The 25754-nt window shown below is 39.8% G+C and overlaps 1 protein-coding gene across 1 annotated transcript in view; it reads left to right on the top strand.

Annotated features, from left to right (window-relative positions):
* LOC145981467 (uncharacterized) overlaps positions 1-25754 on the top strand; it is a 328223-nt gene that overhangs the window by 281264 nt on the left and 21205 nt on the right. The window contains exon 2 of the mRNA XM_083114698.1: positions 16873-16969. Coding sequence (XP_082970824.1) covers positions 16873-16969 — 97 coding nt within the window. The remainder of the gene's footprint in view (positions 1-16872; positions 16970-25754) is intronic.

Below are 25754 nucleotides of genomic sequence, written 5' to 3'. Positions count from 1 at the left end.
TTTTACCCGGTAGTCTGAGAAGCCAACGGTTGGGTTCCCTCAACGGCTTTTTGCCCCGGCGGTTGGGGGGCGGGTCGTTTGTCGGAGGTATAAATACAGGTTCCGACTTGTTACGGTCTCTCATACGCTCTCAGATTTTCAGGCTCTTAGATCGCAGAAAGTGGCCGTCCCTCAATGGATTGACAGTTTTTTTGGATGCAGCGATACGCACAGAGCGTAAGCGCCGTAGCTATGCGTAGGGACCTCTGCGTGATAGACTGAGAGGGCGGGTTAGCGCTATGGTAAGTAGTGCGCTCGTAGAGTAAAGTCCTGAGAAGTGCAATTCTTTGTGTTATGGGGCAAAAGGCAACCGGGAGCCGTTGATATTGGATTTGTTATGGAAAGATGTATATGCGGCGAATGGTAGAAGTGTAAATAAATGTACATAAAGAGATAACTACGTGAGACGTTATGCTTGTCAACAGTGTCCAGTAGGGAAAACAACATTTCCGACATATTCTCTCTCTGCTCTCGTATCCTTTTCTCTCCCCCTCTCTCTCTCTCTCTCTCTAGGGAGAGGAAGAGAGAGAGGGAGAGCAAGAGAGAGAGAGAGAGAGAGACAGAGAGAGAAACACAAACAAGAGAGAATGAAAGGCATAGAGAGAGAATGAAAGGAATAGAGAGAGAAAGATAGTGATTCTTTTTTCCGTCTTTCTATCTTTCTTTCTTTCCTTCCTCCCTTACTCTCTCCCCTCCCCTCTTTCTCTCTCTCTATCTTTTTCTCTTCTCTTTCATTCTCTCCTTCTTTCCCTCGAAGAAGAGGAAAAAGAAAGAAAGAGGGAGAGAAAGAAAACGAGAGGGAGAAGAAGAAAGAAAAGAAAAAGAGAGGAGGTTTCTCTTTCTCCCTCTCCTTTTTCTCTCTTCTTTTCTCCGGACGGAGAGAGACAGAGAGAATGAGAGAGAGAAGAGATCTTTCTTTCTCTTCCCCTTCTTTCTCTCCTTTCTTTCCTTAAAGAAGGAGAGAAGGAAAGAAAGTAGAGAGAGAGAGAGAACTATCTCCCACTTTCTCTCTCTTCCTTTTCTCCCCTTCCCCCGCTCTCTGTTTTCTCTCTCTCTCTATTCTCCTGTCAGAGTTTAACATAGGGGCAAAGGAAGCAGAGGCGGCTCGAAACATTTGTCCCTTGTACGGGGAGAATGCCAACAGGGAAAGCAGGTGAAGAATATGGTTTTGTCATTACATAGAGGGCATTTTTGACGTAAGCGTTTCTCCACGTTCAGGAGGACCATCTGGCTTTAATGAAGACAGTATAAACTCTTTAATCCACGAGGATCCACATCAGTCGACTCGAGAATTAGCAAACGTGATGAACTGTGGCCATTCAACCATCGTGCGACCTGTGCATTCCATGGGTAAGGTTTAGGATATCGCACGCTTTAAATGAAAACAACCAAATCAGCGAGTAGGCCAGGAAATACTGCGACACGATAATGTACATCCACACTCCGCTAACATGACAAATGCTGCTTACCAGGAGCTTGGTTGCGTAGTTATTCCACATCCTCCTTACTCCCTCGATCTTGCGCCCTCAGATTGCTACTCTTCCAGCTCTCAATCCATCAGCAGATTTATTCAGGCGTTGAATTGAAAAACTGGTAGACAGTCGTAGGAAAATACATTGCTGATTAATTTATGTATTTTGTTCATCTCAAATTAGTATCAAATAAAAATACTTTTGCCACTGTGAAAAAAAAACAATGTAAAGAAGTAAAATGAGCCCCCCTTTGCTTTTCGACGACAATTGGTAACAGTTAAGGCACTTGTATTGTTGCGTCGTTGTTACTAGGCATTGCGATCTTAACTGTTTTATTTTTAATAAATATGTTAAAATGCAAGGTTTGTGTTTCGTATGCATACATATATAAGTTAGCTTGTAGAAACATGTAATTATTTAATGTGTACTGTGCCCTTAGCTTGTAGACACATGTATTATTTAATGTGTACTGTGCCCTTAGCTTGTAGACACATGTAATTATTTAATGTGTACTGTGCCCTTAGCTTGTAGACACATGTAATTATTTAATGTGTACTGTGCCCTTAGCTTGTAGACACATGTAATTATTTAATGTGTACTGTGCCCTTAGCTTGTAGGCACATGTAATTATTTAATGTGTACTGTGCCCTTGCATTGGATTCGTGCTGCCTGGGACGGTAACAGATGGCAGGCAGACTTGTGCTTCTACGTAGAACAACGAACGTGCTCAGCTATCTAGGCGGCTGTGATGATATTTATTGTACAGCCAGATGCATAAGTATTACCACTCAAATTATGCTTTACTGTTTGTATGATTTTTTTTTGTTGCGGGTTGGTTTCACGGAATTGGATTGGGTCAGAGGTCGTAACTTTTCTAGGCTTTTGGCCTGAATTTACCTGGCAAAATATTTACATTCCACTGTACATTATCATTGTTATGGAGTGATGAAAATTCCTGCAGCACATATCCAGTGCTAACAGACGGTAAAAATGACAAGGTAATGTACACTTCTGTTCACATAAAGTGGCATTTTCTAAGGTTGGACGAATGATCATCAACTTTATCAGGTTGGCTATCCACCGGGAATTCAATTCCGGGAATTATGCGTGAAACATTGCAACTTTTATTATTCCAAGTCCCATTTAATTTATACATATTTATTAATGCCCTGAAGTAAGTTTTGCACAGTTTAATCTTTATTTTTATCGAGGAAGAAAAAGAGAAGAGAGCTGCTTGGGAAATAAAACAGAATTCTCTCAATTCCTTTACTTTGTTAGTGTCCTTTGTAGAACTATCTAACAGACTGAAAATTATTGCAAACTTCAAGTTGATTAGGTAAATTAGAGTGAAATTCTTATATAATTAACTTTTTTTTTTATGAATTAGCGTGTCCCGTAACGTTTGTGACTTGTGTTTGTAGATGTATTTCGAATCTGGGTATTTGAAATGGCAAATGTAAATTCTGTGTTTTTGGCCTTGAATTTTTGGAAATTTCGCCTTGAAAACCTGGAATTATACTTGAATTTTCTCATGGTCCTAGAGTGGCCACCCTGTTTATCTGAGCAGAAGTGTACAAGGCAAGATTGTATTGAATTGCTTCACTAATTCTAAAACGATGCTAAATTTCTCCTCACAGTTGATGTCAACAGATGTCCTCTGTTCCGGGACTTTGTTTTGCAGAGCTGTGTAACAAGAAACGAGGAAACCAGCTCTTGTTGAGTTGCCCGAGTTTATTCAAAGCATGACTCCCTCCTGCTTCTATTCATGTCTGCTTTTCATTGGTTGCTTTTTTGTGCAGCAAAGTCAGACTAGTCACGTGTTCTTCGACGTAATCGTGCCAGCTAAGAGCAGTGGTGCCAGAATCTTGTGGATTTTGAACTGTGCGAGAGCATATGTATTTTTAATTGCTGGTGCTTCCCTGTTTTATTTTTTGTCTGCTTAAACGGGCGTTACGATGTGGAGGGAGTGGGTGCCCTTCGAGGCGGAGGTGGAAACGGGGGGGGGGGGTAGTCCCTTCGAGGCGGAGGTGGGACAGAGGGGTGTCCCTTCGAGGCGGAGGTGGGACCGAGGGGTGTCCCTTCGAGGCGGAGGTGGAAACGGGGGGTAGTCCCTTCGAGGCGGTGGTGGAAACGGGGGGTAGTCCCTTCGAGGCGGAGGTGGAAACGGGGGGTAGTCCATTCGAGGCGGAGGTGGAAACGGGGGGTAGTCCATTCGAGGCGGAGGTGGGACAGAGGGTGTCCCTTCGAGGCGGCGGAGCTGGGACCGAGGGTGATTTCAAACAAATGAACATCGACTGCAGTAGTTGAGAAATCAAGCCCGCAATGATGCGTGCTCAGCACGGTGGTCTAGATTGTTGGTTTATTTGTCGCTTTCGAACTTCACTAGGTGACGTCACTTCTGTGAAGCTCATACTTCAAGCTATATCAGACAATATATCGCGATATTGAGAAAATATCGTCCAGGCGTAGTGCTTCAATATTTTTCCGCGGCGCCACAGTCAGAATGTAGGCCTATCTAACACTTGCAGCGCTCAGTAAGTGATATTAGGTTGCTTGCCTTAGGTTAAGAAAATAAACACAAATTTCAAATTCAGAAACATTTTATGTGTAAAAAGTACTAAATGACACCATGGAACAATCATTTCATTTCACTGAAAATATTGGAACATTTTTTGGCGCCACAGGGAGGCGCGACGGACACTTTTGGAACCACTGAACTAGACGATATATCGTTACGATATTTTGGCGATATATACCGTGTTGGCGATCGCTGAAAAAATATATTATTGTCTGTGACGATATTTTGTTGACGATATATCGCGTTATCAAATTTCCGATATCGTTCATCCCTAGCTATATGCCCCTTCCCCCAGCGGCGACGGTCCTGCGAGAAAGTGAAGCTTGACGTTGCAACCAGGATGGAAAATAGAATTAGCTTTCCAAGTGCAGTGACAGAGGATGAGTTGTTTTCACAGGCAAGGATCCCAAATGCGTTTCGTTCCCCCGTTTGGCAATGCTTTGTCTTCGTTCCGGTGGAATTTGGCAACGGGCCCTTCCAGGAAATTGCTGTGTTTTTGGCACGAAGTACCTGGCAACATTGAGCTCGCCAGAACCGGCTTAGACATGCAGGTTCCAATCAACAGCGTACCTTTGCACGCGGCAAGGCTGGTATTATGGAAACTAGGACAATGCTTAATGAATAGGCTCGGATAGTTATGCACTAAAAAAACGCAAAATATGCACTAAAAAAGTGTAAAATATGTACTTAAATATGCACTTTAAAACCCCGTTTAATTTATAAATGCTGTATATTACAAACTATGAAAGATTACATGCCAGGCAATGAATATGCATTATTCTGAATGCTCATTTGCTACACAGATTTTTTTCAATGAATGTGGTTTTGCGTTAAATGAAACACAATACATTACAGATGAAGACCATGATTGCATTTGATAACAACATGATGTCTCAAATTTTCGAACTTGAAACTCCTTCTGTTTTCAGCTAGAATAGTCTTATATTCAGAAAACACACGTCCCACTTCGCAAGATACAAGTGGACTGTATTTTAGGGCAACAAAGTCAGACACATCAAGTTCCAGAACATCCACACGTTGTCCATTTGTATGCAGAATTTTGAGGTGAGAATGACGTACTTGCCACATTTCATACAATCCAGGAAAAAGGAAAGAAGAAAGACAGAGAAAAGACAAAGAAAAGAGAAGCGAGGAGAAGAAAAATAAATACAGTATATGCTCGGTGTTGGTTGTGGATACAAAAATATGCACATCAACTTATTTTCATACAATTATGCACCTGCATATGAAATATGCATTTTTAGTTAAAAATCCTTAAATATGCATTTGCATAATTATCCGACCCCTATTAATGAACATTGATGTGGCGTAGATTCAAGTCTAGCCTACATGCGTTGTCTAGAGGTAACATATTCGTAGAATATGGAGGCCGATACTCTACCTATACATTCTACGCAGCAGGCGAATTGATTGAACATTGGTGGGGGAAGATACACACACACACACACACACACACACACACACACACACACACACACACACACACACACACACATACAAATATTAATTTATGATATGAATATGTTATAATGTTATTAGTAGTGCCCGGAATTGTATGTAATTGTATGTTTAATTAAATATTCTATTCCTTTCTAGATACATACCTTGAAAAGGAAAATGTCGATGAATTATACGTATAACTGACATTATTTTGCATAAGTTTTATGTTACATATTTTTACTTATTTGCCAGGATATTACATATTTTACATATTTGCTAATTTACTTTACATAAAACAACATATTCCGATATTTCCCCCTCCCCTATTTTGATCCTTTATACTATATTTTCGATCTCTGAAACATGAAGAAAATTTGTAGTCCATGTGATGTCAAATTTTCTAATCAATGAGATGCATAGAAAAGCAATTAATTGTTGATAATAATGGTTTCTTAAATATGTACACTTTCTTGTGATTTTTTGATTTTATAAATTTGATACAAATTTTAATTTGAACAACTTATGTCCTTAAAATTATGTCTTCAAATAAAATAAATATCTAGCAGAATTCTTGAAATTGCTTGGATATTCGATTATTTTTAATATAACACATTCTTTGGTACTACATATTTAGCTACATATCGTTTTGATATTACATAAAAATCCGAGCTCTAGTTGTTAGATATAAAATACAATTAATTAATAATTAAAAAAAAACATTTTTATTAAATACTCTTGATTTGTTACTTTTAGATACATATATAAAAGATATTTATAAAGTAGCAAACGAATTCCTTTACTAACTAGTTAAATGTCAAAATATTACAAAAATAGTTGAAATTGAATTATTATGTTTTTGTTTAGTTTTTGCTCTTTATTATACTAAGTCAATTAGAATTTATAATTATCTTTGACTAACATTCTCGTTTTACTTATCTTGTGTGCATATTGTTATTGGTGTAGATATGTTAATGATATCTTGTCAAAGAAAGACAGAGAGAAAGCATTCAACACTCACAACAACACTATTTTCTGTGTTTTAGATATTATGCTTATTAAAGTTCATAAAAAGTCAAAACTAACTGCTTAAACAAACGAAAGTTTACATTCTTCTTTATACCTTCCAATTTGCTCATTATATATTATGGAAACTCTTAACACACTCGTAAACCAGAATTTAAGTACAAATATTTAAAGAACTTAAAAGACTGGTTTACGTACGCCACTGATCGTTCTCCATCGCACCCTTAGAATATCCTAAGTACTTAACAATTGTTTACTTGTTCATTGTTTCGTGATCTACCTTGCGAACGAACTGTGTTTAATGTTCTCGTTTGATCAAATCCAACACAAATCCATATCACCTAACGGAACGGTGCACGTAGTGTCGTTCGAGGCCGACAGATGGGGCGCTTGCATGTATACATACCGACGGTTCGGCAGTGTTTCATCAGTTGACCACACTGCGGCGCTACTGTGCAAGTTTGATGGGATACAGATTGGCTCAATTACATTTGAAACCACATTTTCCTTCAGTCTTGATCACGGTTATAGTCGTTGCCACTTTCCTAAGTCTGGCTTATAGGTTTCCTGATTTCTGGGATATTTGTATCCTTTGAGCTAGTATATCTGGATATGTTTACTGCTGGTTTCCTCAAGAAGAGATTCTAGGAACAATTTTTTCCTAGGCGAAATATCACTTGTCTTATCCGTAACCTCAAACCTGAAGTGGGGTGAAAATATCTGTAACTGTAGTTTTCCCATGGAGAAAAAGAACTGAAGCTAGTTTTCCCATGGAGAAAAAGTTCTGAAACTGTGGTTTTCCCCTGGGGGAAAAGTTCTGAGACTGATTTTCCCCTTGGGGAAAAGATCTGAAACTGTGGTTTTCCCCTGGGGGAAAAGTTCTGAGACTGATTTTCCCCTTGGGGAAAAGATCTGAAACTGTGGTTTTCCCCTGGGGGAAAATAAACTAGTTTTCCCCTGGAGGAAAAGTTCTGAAACTAGTTTTCCCATGGAGAAAATGAATTGAAATTAGTTTTCCCATGGAGAAAAAGAACTGCAACTGTGGTTTTCCCCTGGGGAAAAGTTCTGAAACTGTGGTTTTCCCATGGAAAAAAATAATTGAACTGTGGTTTTCCCTTGGGTGAAAAGTTTTGAAATTGTAGTTTTCCCATGAGAAAATGAACTGGAAATGTGGTTTTTCCTGGGGAAAAGTTCTGAAATGTGGTTTTCCCCTGAGGGGAAAAGTTCTGAAACTGGTTTTCCCCTGAGGGGAAAAGTTCTGAAACTGTGGTTTTCCCCCGAGGGGAAAAGTTCTGAAACTGTGGTTTTCCCCCGAGGGGAAAAGGTCTGAAACTGTGGTTTTCCCCCGAGGGGAAAAGGTCTGAAACTGTGGTTTTCCCCCGAGGGGAAAAGGTCTGAAACTGTGGTTTCCCCCGAGGGGAAAAGGTCTGAAACTACAGAGAAGCAAAGTAAAATATACCAAATCAGTTTGAATGTTGCACTCTAATGGCCAAACTGCGTGACTAACTGATCTTGCTTATTGGATTGAATCCTAATTTCTGTACTGGCTTCCCTACTGGATGTTGAGAATAGCCAATCACCCGTAGCCCCGTCTAGTTCGCTACACCTTTTGAAACTCGGTGTAGTGCAGGTATATCCCGGTGTCAAGCTGGTGCAAGAAAATGACGTTGAACCAAATAGAGGAATATCGGTGTTCAAGTTGAGAAAATTCAACAAATGCCTGTCTGCTGCTTTAAACGTTCATTTGATTAGCACGCACTACATGACCATACACCAGACATTACACCGCTCCAGAACGTAGTGCAACGGTGCAGACACCAAATACACTACTTGACTCCAAATCAAGGAAGTAGACGAGTCAGTGTTGCACAGTGTAACCAACTTCTGTCGGATTTACAAGGGTCGTTCAAGGTTGACCGGGACTTTTATTTCTGCAGAGGAAATAGGTAGCAGAAGAAACACCAAACTATGTCAGTTTTTCAAAGTATTCTCCGTGCGCGCCGAGGCACCGTTGCCATCGTTCTGGCAGCTCCCGAATTCCTTTGGCGTAGAAAGAACTTGGTTGTTGTCGTAGCCACTGGAGGACATCGCTCCGCAGTGCTTCGTCTGTCGTGAATTTCTTCCCTCCCAGATGGTCTTTAAGGGATGCAAACCAATGATAATCACTGGGGGCTAAATCCGGACTGTAGGGGGGATGGGGCAGAACTTCCCAGCGCATGTCGGCCAGAGTTGTTGTCACATTGGCCGTGTGAGGGCGGGCATTGTCATGGAGAAGAATGACATTTCCAGACAACATCCCAGGTCTTTTCTTGCGAATGGACTTTCGTACAGCACCACTCAACAATGTGGAATAATACTGGGCATTAATCGTGCTCCCTTTGTCCTGAAAATCCACATGGATAACGCCCTTCATGTCCCAGAAGACACTTGCCATGATCTTTCCAGCGGATCACCAGCTCCCGTCCTTCGCGAAACTGCTCACACCATTCGTACACTCTTGTCCGCGACATCGTTTGTTCACCATACTGTGCTTGCAATCGTCTGAAAATCTCAGCTGGTTTCACTTTCTCCTTCACGAGAAATTTGATTACACACCGCTGCTCCACAGCCACAGACACACTGCTTGCCGGCATGTTCGCTGTAACTGCTGCGCATGCGCGAAATACGTCATGCCGCGCGCTAGTTACTCGCGAAGGAATACATTACGTCACCCGCACTTTTCATCATGATCCGGCTATTCATCGATTTTTTACGTACGAAAATCCCGGTCAACCTTGAACGACCCTTGTAGAATTAATGATACTCTAGTTTGGGCTCCAATTAAAAATTATCCAGTAGACCTACATAACAACGAGTTACAATAAAAATTAGCTTATTATGACATTTTAGCACGGTGCAGGCAGAAGGTTTTAAACACAATTATTAATTTTCAGGTTTCTAAAATTTGCCAAATTACCGTTCTCACAACGATAAAAATTAGAAGACACACTCGAAAATACATTCAGTTAGCATTGATTAACGCAGAATTGAATAAGCTAAATTTAGATGTAACTAGCTTTAATGTAGATCTACTGGTTAATTTTTAATTGGACTCCAAACTCGAGTATCTATAATTTTTAATCCGACTGTAGAGACTCAAGTGCAGAAAGAGTCAAAATGTGCAGGGAACTACAGTAGTGTCCAAAAGTTAAGCATGAAGAAGATACAGTAAAACCGGTCTATCCCGGAACATGATGGTTCCGAGTAAAATTTTCCGTCTTCACAGTTTTCCTTCTTATACAGGGTTGACTTTAAATACAGTATAGAGCGCCTTCGCTATGTGGAATGAACTCGCCTGCTTCCGAGAGGGCTTCACTCTTTGTGTTCAGAAACAAACTGCAGAGAGGCGCTATAGAGATCTGTTTTACTACGCACGAAGAGATTTCCAGTGTTCCAACTCGGATTGTACTGTGACTGATTGTTAAAGTTTGTGCAAATATCGAAATGAGCAATATCTCCAAAAAGCGTAAGATTGAAAATTAAAATAGCTTCTCTCCAACTTGAATTGTGTGATTTGCAAGGCGATGTGTTCCTTCAAACTAGGCACGAGAAGGGTTTTACTAATACCTTTCAAAAGAACGCTTTCCAAACCTTCGTAGTTTTGTACACGTGTGAAAGTGTTTTTTTATTCAATGAAGTTCATCAAGAACTGCTACAGAAGCAGACTGGCAGATTCTTCGCTGCTTCACCTTCTGAGACTTTCAAATACAGAAATTCAAATACAACTTTAATAAAAGAAGCAGATCGGGGATCAATTTTCACATTGAACACTTACGATGAAGGATTCTTATTTGTATGATGTGTCTTTAATTTCTTTCAATTCATCAATAATTATTGGGTTTTTGTGAAATAGATTGTAATTATACAATTTTGATTTGTTCAGTACTTACAATTTTTGTAATTTTTAATCCCCCCCCCAAAAAAAATGCGGCCCGCCTATAAACTGCTGGATATAATTTTGGCCCTCGGACCTTTTGAAGTTGGAAACCACTGTTATAGACGTTCCGGGATATGCAGATTTTACTGTATAAGCATGATGAAGTGTCAGAACTGCTCATAACATAGTGAAAATTAATCAAAACGTTACATGAATTAACAATGCTTTTTAGTGTGGACAAAAAGTCCAAAAATAAGAAAATTGAAGATCGCTTCCTTAACAAGAAAAAGATGTTTATATGGGGGGGGGGGGGGTGACCATTGCCAACAGTTACACAGCATTGCACCTATGTAAAGGTGGTCCAAAAGCTCTATATTCACAGTGGAGCCAACACCATCAAAATTGGACCCTGAACGAATGGGAGTACGTGCTCTTCACAGATGAACATTCGATGTGCAAAGTGATTCCCGTGCTCACATTCATCTGGAGAGATCCTCGAGAACGATTTAATCCAAGGAATATTGTGGAGAGAGATCAGTTTGGTGATGATATAATACTAGTGTTGGCAGACATCACGTTAAATGGACGTACAAAGTTGCACCTTTTTGCTGGAGGTACTGTTATTGCTGAAAAGTACAGAGACGAGGAACTCCAACAACATGTGCGAGTTTTCAGAGGCGCAGTCTACCCAGATTAAATCTTCAAGGATGATAATACATGTGCGCATCGAGCCAAATTATTGGATTACTTTTTTGAAGATGAAGAAATCATCGCATGGACTGGACACCGAGGTCTCCAGGAATAAATACTGTTGTGCATTAAGGAGACGAGTTGCAGCCCACGAGTCTCCACCAAAGACATTTCCAGAGCTCCGCACTGCTCCTCGTGGGGAATGGAACCAGGTGTCTGTAGAACTCTTCAACAACCTTTTACGTCGTTGGGGGATGATTACGCCTCATACAAACCTCTTTTTCTTGTTAAGGAAGCGATCCTCAATTTTCTTATTTTTTTAACTTTTTGTCTTCACATTAACAACAATTGTCAATTCATGTAACGTTTTGATTAATTTTCACTATGTTTTGTGCAGTTCTGACAAAGAACACATTTTCTCATGTCTTCGTCATGCGTAACTATTGGACACTATTATAGATTAGCCCACATTAGTTGCAGCAGCGGCGGCTCAAGGGGTAGAGCCGCCGTGCCATGGCACTATCCTGAGAAGAAACACATACGTCGCCAAGTATAGTTAAATAAATATATTGATAGTTTACAGACAAGGAGATTCGAATCTTGCAATCGGTCAAGCTTACGTGACGACCGCCCCAACCTCCTCACTGCATCGCCAGCTGTTTCGTTCGTACCCTCGCGAGGCAACAGTCCGTGCCGCCCAAGAGCTGGCCCAAGCCATGGACCTAACCAAGTTGACACACATGCAGAGGGTTGAAGAAGTCTCCGCGAGGAACATTTCCACCATGAGCCGAGAACAAAGTGGCAGGGGGCGGGGTTAGCCCATAAGAAACCATGCCCGTCTTCGCATGGCACGGCGAGGGAACTTTCGCAGTGTTGACACGACACAGTTGCCACCTTCAGAGAAAAGTCACTAAATACGACTGGTTTGTAAGACCCGTTGGGGAAGGGAAGTAATTTCTGCCTACTTTTGGAGAAACTAACCTAGTATTTATCCAAAGTTAAATTAACATTTTTGATAATAGAAAGATGCACCAAGAGGGCCATCCAGACTTTTTTAAAAATATAAAAGTAAAAAATCCTATGATGATGCGAGTTTCCTTTGGCATTTCGACAAATTCTTTTCATAACAAATATATTTTCGACATCCAGTTAGAATACGTGTGTCTTCACGTTCAGAAGACACAATGGGCTCTTATGGGCAATGCTTTTCTTATGGGAAATACGAGCGCGTTGTTGTGAAATTTCTGGATTTACAAATTTAGCTTAAGTAAAATCGGTACCTGCAGTTTTGCAGGAAATTTTGTAGAGAATACGATGGTAAACACAAAAAACTGGTAACTTGCTTACGTAATTTTAGATAAATTAAAAACGCAAATTTTCTGTGAAAAAACAATTTTTACATTGTTTTCATTCCTAACGTTGAAACATGCCGTAAAATTGAAGCATTCATTATTAAAAAAATTGACACTGTTTTTTAATTGTCATAGGTGACGGTGGCACTCAGAATTTATCAATACTTTAAAGCATATTTGCATTTAAAAATATTCAAATAAAGTATGTGGAGATTTTTTATATTCGTGCAATAGAAAATGTCGTCGCTGGCCATTTTTTGTTCTGTAATTCCAAGTAAAAACTTCCAGCGACAAAGTTGTGGAGAAAATAATGAAATTATTTTTTATAACCACTCAAAGGTTCCCAGAAATATTACTTCCTTGCATTTGGAGTTTCTTTTTAACCCGAACCGCGCGCGAAGTAAGGAGACGTTGTCTGGCCATCTTGAGCTGACTCACCGCAGCATTCCGGCTAATCACCACCAAGTTTTCGAGTTATTTTATTTCCATTCAGTAAAAATATGAACTTCATGCAGTTTGTTATAATAGAATTGAAATTACTTAAATTTAATAATTGACAATTATTTCCAATGCTGCTGTTGTGAGCAACATTAGTGCTGTCGCATATACACGTTGTTTTTGTTTACATTACTGTCTACATTAATACTGAAATGAAGATCACCTTTCAGTTTCCAACGTACACATAAATTCATAGACACCATATTAACCTTTGAAAGGCTTTCCAACACGTGACAAAATATGGGGCTTCAAGATAGAAATATGACATGCCTTGCTTGAGTCATTCACGTCTTATAAGTTCACGTGGGCCATAACTCATTTGTTTGTTTGGGTTGCAACTTGAATCTAACCCATGTGCCAGGTTCCCCTTACTTGAGTGAGAGATCTGCTTTGGTCTGTTTAGAGTTTTTCCTCTCTCGAAAAAGTGTTTTCAGTTGTGTGAGCGCTCAGTGATTTTTACTTTCTTAAGTGATTTCTGAAGTGTCATATTCGTGCATTACACTCGCGCGTGTAGTGATCGCAATGGATCATAGTAAAAAGGGTAACTGTAACGTTCACAGTATAATATTAATATTAATAATTACATATAATTATCATTATATATACAAAATATGTAACACCTTCATTGTGAAGGAAGGTCATCATTTCCCGGGGACATGAGCTAGCGCTGTATTGGCAACACTGTGCGGTTTCTCCATAAGCGCCGTTGTGTCTTCTGAACGTGAAAACGACTTTAGGAGTTGTTTTTCCTTTACTCTTGTAATTGTTATATTTTTAGGGAAGTGTCCTGTAGTGTATAAAGATAGATTAGTGAGTGAAGATGAATCGGATTAGTACGTTATTACTTAAATACATGTTGTTTTCCACGTTACCAAACGAGGATAAAGATCTTGGTCAGTGGCGCAACCTCAAGGAGGAGGGGGGGGGTCATTGCGGAGGTTTTTTTTTCTATTTACTTGATCACGTTGGCACTACCCGTCATAGTTGCCGCCGGCCGCCACTGGTTGCAAGCACTGTGGAAACTCCCGTTCTTGCGGGAAGGGGGTACTGTTGCAGCAAGGCTGCCTCGGTTGGCTAATTGTACTAAATGCCTTTCCGTAGAAGTCTTGCCAACAGTTACACACACTCGCAGGTCCTAAAATGACAGATAATTAAGTCTTCAAACAGCTGGGAGAACCCGATAATAACTCCAGACCGTTTCGTGTAGGATGTTGCTCCCTGCTACAGTCATATGTTTTCCGGGACATGCTTATGGACAATTGGACAATCTAGGTTTTGAGCAGTGGTCTCTGTCGTTCAGGATCTGGCAACTGTGCTTTCGACTAGTGCTGTGTTGTGAGGGCCCGTAGCGCCTAAGTTGTGTGGATCGCGTGATTGATTTAATGTCCTATATTAGCCCTTGGACTGATTTAGTGCCTGCATTAGCCCTTAGAGGGCAGTGCCTGCCAAACATTGTTCGGTGAATGAATGCCGATGCTTTGTACTCAGCCTAATTTAGTGGTATCCGCAAATTGCGGTCTAATCTCCTTTGCACAGGCATGTTCCTCTGCTTTTATATCGTATGCAAGTGGGGTACTGCAAAGGTTAGTACAAATTATGTAACGTAATGGTTATATGCACATAATACTTACTGGGTCAGGGGCGTGCGGTGACCGAGCCACTTTGGTTGCAATTGATGTTGAGCAGACGATTATTTCAAAATGTCTATTCATGTGTGAAGAAAGTGACATAATTTATCATTAGGGCTTGGAAGTTGAGGAGTTCCTAGTGTCCGAAGACGAGGCCCAACATAATATATGTTCATTTTGGTTCATTGTAGGCCAGAAAAAGGTGGGTTTTATTTGTCCTTTTTCGGCGTGTTTTGGCGTATTGGTCCTTTTGTAGCCTTTTTTAAAGGTCTTAACGGCTTTTGTTTGCAACTTCACCTTTCGACTACGTTTTTACTGCTCATTCTCAATTCGAATCATCATCAGTTGACATGTCCTTCCCGGACGTATGAACAGACTGTTGAAGTATACCATCCCGCCTGGTATATATGAATCTTGTAGCTGGAAGTTACGAGATTAATGAGAGAAGGTTTTTGTGCTGTTACTGTGATTTCTTTTTGTGAGTTTCGTTATGATGTAAAACTTTGTTCTTTTTAAATTGCATAATCAAGATAAATAGATTCTGAATTCATATGTTAAAACGTAAGTTCTGTGTTTTTGTGTCTATTTTCTGCAAATCTTAATGTTTTCGCAAATCTTAATGTTTTCCCGTGCCCTGGGAGGTATCACGCGTATACCAATATAGAGTCTCATGTTGCTCATTCTCAATTTGTATTGAGATAAATATAATATTATGACTATTAATGTCCTATGGTTGAATCTGGCACGACCGTGTCACAGTTCATCACCTGTTAAACATCCTTTCTGTAGTAAAAATAAATAAATTAATAAATGAAACATTCCTGAAACGAGAGAAAAACATTTTTGGACTCAAAGAAGATTCATTTCATTCATATAGTTCTTTCGCACTGTGGGTTCCATACCACCAGAAGTTTGTATTTTCTTATTCATTAAATATGTAATTAAAACTGAAGTTATTAATTAATTTGGATCACATTTACACGTCCTTTTTTTCGTTTTTAGGTTGTTTTTTTTTTTTTTTTTTTTTTTTGTCAATTTATAGGTCTTGAACTTCCGACCCCTATTTATTATGTTCGTAATTTTTAAAGTGTTGCAAACATCTCTCCGCCCCACATGCAAATGTACAGAACAAACTTATAGCGATTTCGTTGAAAACTTTGATTGCGCAAAAATCTTCAATTTTATTTATCCTTGCGTATATGTATGTTATGTCCTGCACAGTGGTCTTGCGGTCTAAGGGCGTCATCCTTTGAACTTCGGCTACGGGACGTTCGCAGGTTCGACTCTCCTGGGGGAAGCGTAACAAGTATTTTCCAGAGATTTCGGCCTGTGTATAAGACCGTGGCCACCCACCATCGTGAGGAAATTGGGGAGCTACGAATGAGTAGCGTAACCCGGTCATGGAAACCTACAACGACGACTGGGGATTCGTCGTGTTCACCACACGTCTATCATCTCATTCCATTCGTTCATCTTAATGATTCTGAAGGGCATATTCTGAATGAATATATTGTTGCCTTCAATATTGTTTGAGATATTCCAATTTTATCTACTCATTGTACGCGACCTAGCTCTTACCTGTTGCAGTCTCCTAGATTTTACAATTTTTATTGTATATTCTCCCATTTGTATGTTTATGAAAAATCCATATTCTATTCTCCCAATGTACTTTCTTTAGGATTAAGCTAACTATACAACTTTCCATATACGATGGGCCAATGTGCACGGTACACAATGGAAACACGTGACTGCAAGAGCCAATCCGCGTCATTTGTAGTGTTGGGCGATATATCTTCCAGACGATATATCGTCACGACATTTTGGCAAGTTGTTGTCCTTCCTAATTATGTGTAATGCTACGTTGCTCGTTTTAGTTATTTACCTGATGTATATCGTGTCGACGATATATCGTCACGATATTTTGATAATATATATTCTCGTGGAGACGATATATCGCAGATATCACGATACGGAAAAATCACATTTTCTTGACGATATATTCAAATTTCCGGTATCGCCCATCCCTAGTCACTTGCATTGAATCTCCTTCTAGCTAAGGCCTGGCCATAAATAATTCTGCAATGTCGTTGGCCAACGCGTCAAGGCCGTCATATGTGTAATTGTATTCCAAAATATAAAATATGTGATTTTAGTTCTGTTTGAAACTGTGGACGAAATACAGCATTTTAAGCGAGATATTTGTTTGTCTTTGTAGGAGTTGGGCTCCCAGCCCCTTCCAGTCATCATCACCGAAGACGTGGACGGCTCAAACATGGCTGCCAATCAGGAAAGTACAGGACGACCAAGGGCAGGTGAGCGAATTTGAAATGTCTTGAAAATTTCGTAACCTAAAATCTAAATGCACTGTTGTCCAGATAAAGTGGTACATGTGTAATCTTGTTGAATATGCCAAAATGTTTAAACAGGACTGACAGAAAAAAAGACTTGTGTGTCGTAACTCGAAAATTAGGTTAGGTCTCTCTCTCTCTCTCTCTCTCTCTTTTTCTTTCACTCTCTTTCTCCACCTTTCTTCCTCCTTTTCTCTATCTCTCTCTCTAGGGAGAGAGGGGAGAGAGAGAGAGAGAGAGAGAGAGAGAGAGAGAGAGAGAGAGCAAGCAGTGGTGATGCTAGATAAAGAGCAACTAGGGCACTGCCCCACAACAATTTTAACATAAAAAGTTCATCTGAAGAGACGATCGGTATATAACTATTTTTTCCCTCCACTCCTACGTTGCTGCAACCAGACGTACAGGGTGTGCATCCTGTGCGAGGCTAATAAATTTCTGCGTCCTGTTGGAGAGAGTCCGATCTCAGCTCTGCCCTGAGACGTGACGTCACTGACTGATCCAAAGCTTTACAGCATAGGCAAGGGACGGTACCCCCTCACAACGGAAAAGCGCAAAATTCGTAGTCGTCTCTGGGCAGTGAACGAGGTGCCCTCCCATTCATGTTTGCCTCATTCATTGTTCAGTGTTTCCAACTCTTGGCAGGCACTTTATTCGTTCTTCCAGCCTTCGTACTTTCACCTTCCTCAGTAAGATGCAGCAATAAGCTAGAAAAAAATCCCTCGAATGCTTTTCTTCGCGCTTGTTCCGGCGACCTGAAAAGTTGACAACACTTTTTATTGCAGAAACTAGTCCCTCGGTGTTTTCAAAAAGATCCTCCTTCCTTTCCATTGTATACGGATTTGGATTTGAGTTAGTGTGTGAGTTTGCGTTGCGTTCCATCTGTGTGCGTATTGATCGCTTATGAAATAATTAGTTTTTTTCCGTGAGTGAAAGAGTTTATAGTTACTGTACGTGTGTATTTATTTGTGTGGTTGTGTCTGTGTTCCAGGCAACTTAAGATGCAAATTATCTTCGTAAGTATAAACGAACTTTTTTGGGGGTACATGGCCAATGAAAAGTGTTGTAACTGAACTTACCGGTGCATCATCTTCCTAGTTAGTTATTGATATTAGATCGGAATTTTTTACATTTAATTCCAAATAGTGACCCATTGTTCGAACAATTTACTTACTCTATGTCAAGGAACTGTTCTCAAAAACCTAAAGAGAAATTTAGAGGTTATCTGACCCCCCTCCCCACCCCCAAAAAAATGTGCCATGCCTGCCTGGAGAAACAGGAGAAAGAAGATTCTTTTTTCTCTCTTCCTGCTCTTCTTCTTTCTCTTTCCTTCTCTTTTAGATAGTGAAGGGGAAAGATATATATACAGGGTGACTGGTAATTAGATGTATTCCCTGAAAGGGGTTAAAGTAGACACAATTTGCAATAAATTTGACCATATGATACCCCGTCCGAAAATTAGTAGTTTTCGAGATAATCGAGTTTCAATTGTTTTTTTTTTAAAAAATGACAATTTTCCACATAAAAAGATGAATTGAGAAAAAACTGCTCATTGTATGGAACTTCTATCGGCGTTTTCTGATAGCTAACAAATAAGTGGTTCGTTGAAAAAAAAGTTTTTCCCAAATAACAATCACATGTAAGTAACGGGTGGGTCTAAACTTACAAGTGATGATAAAAAAATGCACTCTCAATTTACTTGGCAACGTATTAATAACAAAAATGGTATGACACGAAGCGTACAAATTACGTAAATAACTTCCTTGTGACATCTGCTATCCAACAAGATACAAATGTTGCTAACATTCACATTCGTGTACAAGACATAATACTTCATTCATCTTCATGTGAATGGATACAATGAACAATACAATTAAAGAACATTACATGTCTTGCTCAAAGTGGGCACCTCTGTTACGAATTCGGGCACGCAGGTTTTTATGGACATTTGGTCTCGAAACTCGTGATCTGATGGTGTCCTTGATGTTTTGACCAGCTGTTAAGATCCTCTCCCTGAGCTCTTCTTGCGAGTTTACCGGTGTCTTGTCATGTGCCTCCAAATGTAAAGTCGCAAGGCTTCAAATCGGGGGATCGAGCCGGCCAGGGAATCGGACCGCCTCGGCCAATCCATTTCTTTGGGTAATTTTCATCCAGCCACTGTCGCACGCCCAAGCAGAAGTATGGATGGGCGTCATCAACAATCATTTCATCCAGCCATTTTTCCTGCCCAAAATCTTAAATGGCATCACTTATGAACATTTTTTGAGGAACGGGATGGCAATGTTGTTGGAGGATGTTCCTCTAGCTACAAGACGTGACATGATTTATCAGCATGATGACTGCCCAGCTCGATCCCCCGATCGATTTGACGCCTTGCGACTTTTACATTTGGAGGCACATGACAAGACACCGGTAAACTCGCAAGAAGAGCTCAGGGAGAGGATCTTAACAGCTGGTCAAAACATCAAGGACACCATCAGATCACGAGTTTCGAGACCAAATGTCCATAAAAACCTGCGTGCCCGAATTCGTAACAGAGGTGCCCACTTTGAGCAAGACATGTAATGTTCTTTAATTGTATTGTTCATTGTATCCATTCACATGAAGATGAATGAAGTATTATTTCTTGTACACAAATGTGTATGTTAGCAACATTTGTATCTTGTTGGATAGCAGATGTCACAAGGAAGTTATTTACGTAATTTGTACGCTTCGTGTCATACCATTTTTGTTATTAATACGTTGCCAAGTAAATTGAGAGTGCATTTTTTTATCATCACTTGTAAGTTTAGACCCACCCGTTACTTACATGCGATTGTTATTTGGGAAAAACTTTTTTTTTCAACGAACCACTTATTTGTTAGCTATCAGAAAACGCCGAAAGAAGTTCCATACAATGAGCAGTTTTTTCTCAATTCATCTTTTTATGTGGAAAATTGTCATTTAAAAAAAAAAAACAATTGAAACTCGATTATCTCGAAAACTACTAATTTTCGGACGGGGTATCATATGGTCAAATTTATTGCAAATTGTCTCTACTTTAACCCCTTTCAGGGAATACATCTAATTACCAGTCACCTTATATATATATATATATATATATATATATATGAGAGAGAGAGAAGTAGGCGACAGAGAGAAAGGGAGGAAGGAGAGAGAAAATAGAGAGAGGGATAAAGAGAGAAGAGAAAGAAGTGTAAGTAAGGAGAAAGAGAGAAAGGGAGAAAGAAAAGAGATAAAGAGAGAGGGAGAGAAAGAGAGAATAGAAGAGAGAGAAAGAGAGCTCGAAGTCGAAATTCTTAGATTGGGGAATGTGTACTTGAGCCTTGGAGCTAGAGGGGGGAGCTTCTATGGGGACAGCTGGGGGGATGTTTTGTGTAAGTTTTGACCCTCCTTCACTTTGAGCACTTCTTGTAACGGCATTCTTGTAGTTTATGTCGAATATATTTTACAGACTTTCAACTTTGGCTTTCCTTTATACAGGGTGGTTCAGAAATCATGGCACAAACCGTGAGGGTAAAAAGTACGCACCAACAGAAGCGTATAAGTCCCAGTTACACTGGCAGCGAAGTGTACTGATCTCTTCAATAAATGCATCAAGTTTCTGTTAATAGTGTTGACGAAATTTGTATTTTATAGAATTTCTCCATACTACCATAACTTGTGATTTAAATTCAAAGAAAATTATATTTACCCCCCGATTCGAATACACCTCACACAAGCTGTGTGGCACTGAAAATCTCAAGTAAGGGATATCTTTCTGTTTTTCACTATACAAAACGCCATCAAGTTTTTTCTGGTACACTAAATATGGAGCAAACTTGTGATGGACGAATTTTGAAATACGGTTTCCGGAAAGAAGTTCCTTTCTGAACGTGCTTTACCATGATATTCCAGCATCATTCCTCTAGTTGCTATTGTCGGGACGCGCTAGCAAGCGGCGTGGGACCACCCACTCTGGTAGCGACGCGCTGTTGCCGGATTGACCTACTTCAGGATTCTCGCGAGCCCACAGAAACATGAGGAAGGCTGAACTACTGCTGCTCCTTATGTTACACAAACCCCAGTTCGCCATATATCGAATAGACAAGCTTGCAGAAGAAGCGGGACATACGGTGGTCCGTCCCCGCCTTATCATTGTATGTACAATGCAATCGAACTTATTTGGGCACAGGTCAAAGGGCTGGTAGCACAGAGGAACACTTTGCCACCTTTTACACCGTCTAAAATTTTGCAATTGACAGAACAGGCTATCGGGGATGTGACAGCAGATAGGTGGCGTTCGGCTATAGAACACACAAGGAAGATTATTTCCGAAGCATGGGAAAAGGAGGGAGTTCAAGAGCAGGAAATTGAGGATTTTGTAATTTCACTTGGGCGGGAAGACAACAGTGACAGTAGTAGCTCAGATGAAGATGTTCCTTTACTAACCAACAATGAAGATGATCTTGGGATAGCGCCACTGCAATGGTAGCCGGTAAGCAAAAACATCTGATTCTTTAACTACTACTTCTGTTCTTTCATTCATTTTTTATGTTTTTACATATAGGTAGCCTCAAAGCATTAATAACACATGTACCAAATGTATCATTAATGTTAAGGAAATCGAGCAATTGCCAAGCGTTTCGTTGTAATTTATTGAACTCTGTATTGCCAGAGCCTGTATTCTCATATAGCTCCCAAATTATCTCACTTCACACACCCACATGTGCCTCCCCGATGGCACAGTGATAGGGTAAGTGTTGTCGCCTTGTAATCAAGTAGTCCTGGGTTTGATACCCTGTCGAGGCACATAGTGGTTCGGATCCCACTTCCAGATTAGCCGTAGTGTGCATAAAGTGGACTTTAAAACACCAACTCAATGAATCAATTCACACACAATTGATTTGTTCTTGATAAATTCATCTCCGTAATACAGTAACTCACTCAGTTCTGTAAAATTCTGTTTTGGAGGTGAATTTTTGTAGGTTCCTCAAAATATAATTTCAAAACGTGTTAACGAAACGAAGTTGAACGTAATTTGTTTATACGTAATTTGCCCTAATTTCCAAGAAATACATTTCATTTGTAAGTTCTGAAGCTTCAACAATCGCGGCGTGACAATGAAGGCAAAGAGAGGCGGCATGAAATCAAAGGAGAACGATTTGCCACAGTGTTGTTCATAACACAAGACGCATTTTCTTTTGTTGGTAATTGTGATACGATACAACATAAGTAAAAAGATGCCGGTAGCTGATGCTTGCAATGTACCATAATAAAAACACAACAAAGGTTCTTTCAGTGAAGGTTTTCGGTTGCTGTGTAGAGCAGGAAGATATAGCCTGACAAGTTAAGTCCCGATATGCGCAGATCGCTGCGGAGCACTTCCTATTACGTCATCCTCCCCACCACTCTTCTACTCACTGTTCTGGCGTTGAGAGTACCAGTGGTGCCAACTCAGCAAAATTAAGCTAAAACAAATATGACGATTTTCATGGTACAGTGGTTCTCAGCGACAGACAAACCTACAAACGAAACTGAAATCGATGCGGAGAATAGAGTGAAAGCATTGTGAACAATAAACAAAAGGAAATTGTACTTAAAAATTCAAAGTGTACCTTATGTGAAACAGTATGCGATTGACACGAAATTTAGAAACGCGGGCACACCATAATACGACTTCCGCGTTACCACGCAGGCTTAAATCCCATTGAACTTGTGTGTGTGTGTGGGGGGGGGAATTCAAGGGTAAGGCAAAGGAATTCATTTCGGATTCACTGGACGCAAAGAAAGATTTGCTGGGAAAATTATTTAGTGAATATTCTGTACAGAAATGAATTAAATGTTGTGAACACGTGAAAAAATTGAAGATTCTTACTTTGAAAGAGATGGACTTATGGACGAGCGTGTAGATGAACTGATAATTAGACTTGGTGAAGCCGATTCAGACACGGACACACATTCATCGGTAGACACAGACTCGGATGAGTGGGAGAGTGAAACTGAAGAAGGAGAACAGGAAAATATTTAGAAGGTGAGCTCAGTTCTATCGTTTATATATTTTTCATTTTTCTATCATTTTATTTGTTACATTTCTTATGCTGGTAAGAAATATCCCTAATATAACTTAATTCATTTAAGGTTTAAAGGGAAAATATCAAAATGTATTTAGAATTTAGCGTAATCAAATAGGTAGCGTATGTGAGGGGATACTAATTCATGTCTTTCACATTCAAATTTCGTTGAAAATTCTCAGACGATTCCTCTCCCTCCAGGTTTGCAACACTGCGAACGAACGTCGCCGCAGACAATGGGGTGGGGAAATGTGATGCGAGGTGCGCAAACAATGGATTGCAGCGTCTTGTTTTTAAACTTGTCAAGTTATAAAATGTTTCATGCTTGCCAGAATGCCCGAGCTTGCCAACAGCTGACTAGCCTGTCCGTGTGTTTGTGCGAACGTGGCAACGTAGAAACCCCCCAGCCACATGGCAGCCAACGAGGAGACAGAATTTGGTCACGTTCTGCCGTTCTGCGTTCTGATTGCACGCCGCTTCTTATCGCGTCCGTACAGTAATTATTGAATGATTTTGGTTGCAAATCCAATGAAGGGAAAGCTGTGTGCCCTGACAAAACGTACCACTTGGGTTTTTGCAACGAAACGTACCACTCAGATAAACAGCTACCTGTGAAGGATCCACTAATAACTTCAAAATATTTACTCCGCGACAAGACGTACCACTTCAAGCAAAACGCTTGAACTTGCCCTTGACATGTCAGACATTACAACACGGTGCGCTATCTGCCACCCGAATCAGCACCCAGCTAACTTGACCTTGGGTTAGGTTAGGTTAGGTTATAGGTTCATGCTCCCAAATTGGCAGCCATATCTGCGATTCGCCAAGCGTTTCCTTCGACAGAAATCAGTGAGTGGGTGCTTCTTCCATTTTAAGAAATGCCTTTGGCGTAAAGTTCAAGATATAGGACTTTCGGTCGAGTATCGATATAATGAGGAAATCAGTTTGTATATACGCATGTGTGCCACTCTAGCCTTCTTAAAAACGCCTTCTTAATTAAGTAGGTAGGTGGCCAGATTGTGCACAAGTGGGTAGTGGGGCACCCCACAGAAAAAAATAGACTTACAGTTATATTTCTAACAATTATAATTGTACATTATTTGTAGGGTTGTAAGATTGCGAATAATGAAAATAACTAAATTTGAAACTTTTTAAGGACATTTTTATAATTTTCCTTTTTCCTTCTATTTTATAGGGACAATTCCTTATTTTATTATATTTTTTTACTTTTCCTTCCAAACAGAATACACAATAGTTACTGAAAAGTGGCATATGTATTAAACAAATGTACGAGGATTGTGTTCCATTGCGAAGAAAAGAAAAGCCACATGGATTGCAACACTCGAGCAAAATAAAGTTTAAAACAATACGCAAGTAGGTAGGTGGGGTGCTGATAACACCCCAGAACGCGGAGCTCTTTGTTATTGTGGACCAGCGCACAACAATCAGGCTACTAAAAGACCTACCCCTCAAGGAGTAAACAACATGAAGGTAACGGAAAGATGAACAGTGTTGCCAACTTATAAGACTTTTTTGTTAACAATTTTTGGACCTGGGGGTGTTGTGGCCACCCCCACATACCCACTTACAGGTTACAAACGGAGGAAGTTTATGATGGATGGCTGGAAATACACTCTCAAGCCCCAGAATCAGCGACTAACTCTTTTCTTTGATTATTTTGTGAATAGTTGGTTGCAAAACACGGAAATTCCAATAACAGTGTGGAACTGTAATAACTAGGTCTAGGATTTTGATGCAAATGCATCTTTTTTTGGTAAGGCAGAAACGTTGCATAAGTAGATTGGAACGTGTTTTACACGTAAGTTAATAAATTGGGATGCCTTTGTTAGGGCATTTCTTTGCATTTTTTTAACCCTTTTTGGAGTAAAGGTCATTTTTTAAACTTTTTAAACCGTCTTAAAAGTCATATTATGCATTTTTCTACATTTTGGTGAAAGAAAGGGCATTTTACATGCAAATGTAACCTTTGAAGGAGAGATGTTCCCGATTCTCGTCTCATTGTCTTCAGCGCAGTTCTGAACGCCTGTGTTTGAAGAAACAAAGAAATTCTATGCAGTATTGTTGATATACAAGCTGTTGTGTAACAATTCAGCTCAAACAATGTGATTTCCCCCCTCTTATCAGTAAATACATTGTCGCCGAACGGATTATTGTTCAAAAAACAAGTTTTGTGCTCTGTATCGGACATTTTGTCAGGGAAACAATTTCCACTCCATGGAATTGAAAGTGACTTAACAGCAAGTGATATTGTTCATTTCAAGTCAAGTTCATTGGAAATCGAGAGTAGTTTTCCCATGTACAAGGCTCTCTTGTCCGACAACCGACATCATTCATTTTTTTAAAATTTGCATATGATTTTCATTGTGTACTGCAACTCAGTACTTAAAGTGTAAAAGATGACAAAAAGTGAACTTTCTTACTTGTACCACCATACGCAATGAACATGTGATAGATACTGTAACGTTGATTTGTAATTTGAATTTCTCTTGGTAGTTTATAAATTTGTTCTACAAATCTTTCAGAATTTTTAGGTCATTTTTCTAAGTTTATAGGACATTTTCTTGCATTTATTCGGTCATAAATGCATTTTTTAAAGGTCATTTTTTGGCAATTTTAAGGTCATCATAATCTTAGTCCTAGTCATAACAAACGACACGATTTTTGATTCCGTCCCATCA

The sequence above is a fragment of the Lepisma saccharinum genome, chromosome 29 (genome assembly GCF_977018435.1).
Source record: "Lepisma saccharinum chromosome 29, izLepSacc3.1, whole genome shotgun sequence".
In the NCBI taxonomy this organism is placed as follows: Eukaryota; Metazoa; Arthropoda; class Insecta; order Zygentoma; family Lepismatidae; genus Lepisma; species Lepisma saccharinum.
This window is presented reverse-complemented; position numbering and strand designations above follow the sequence as displayed.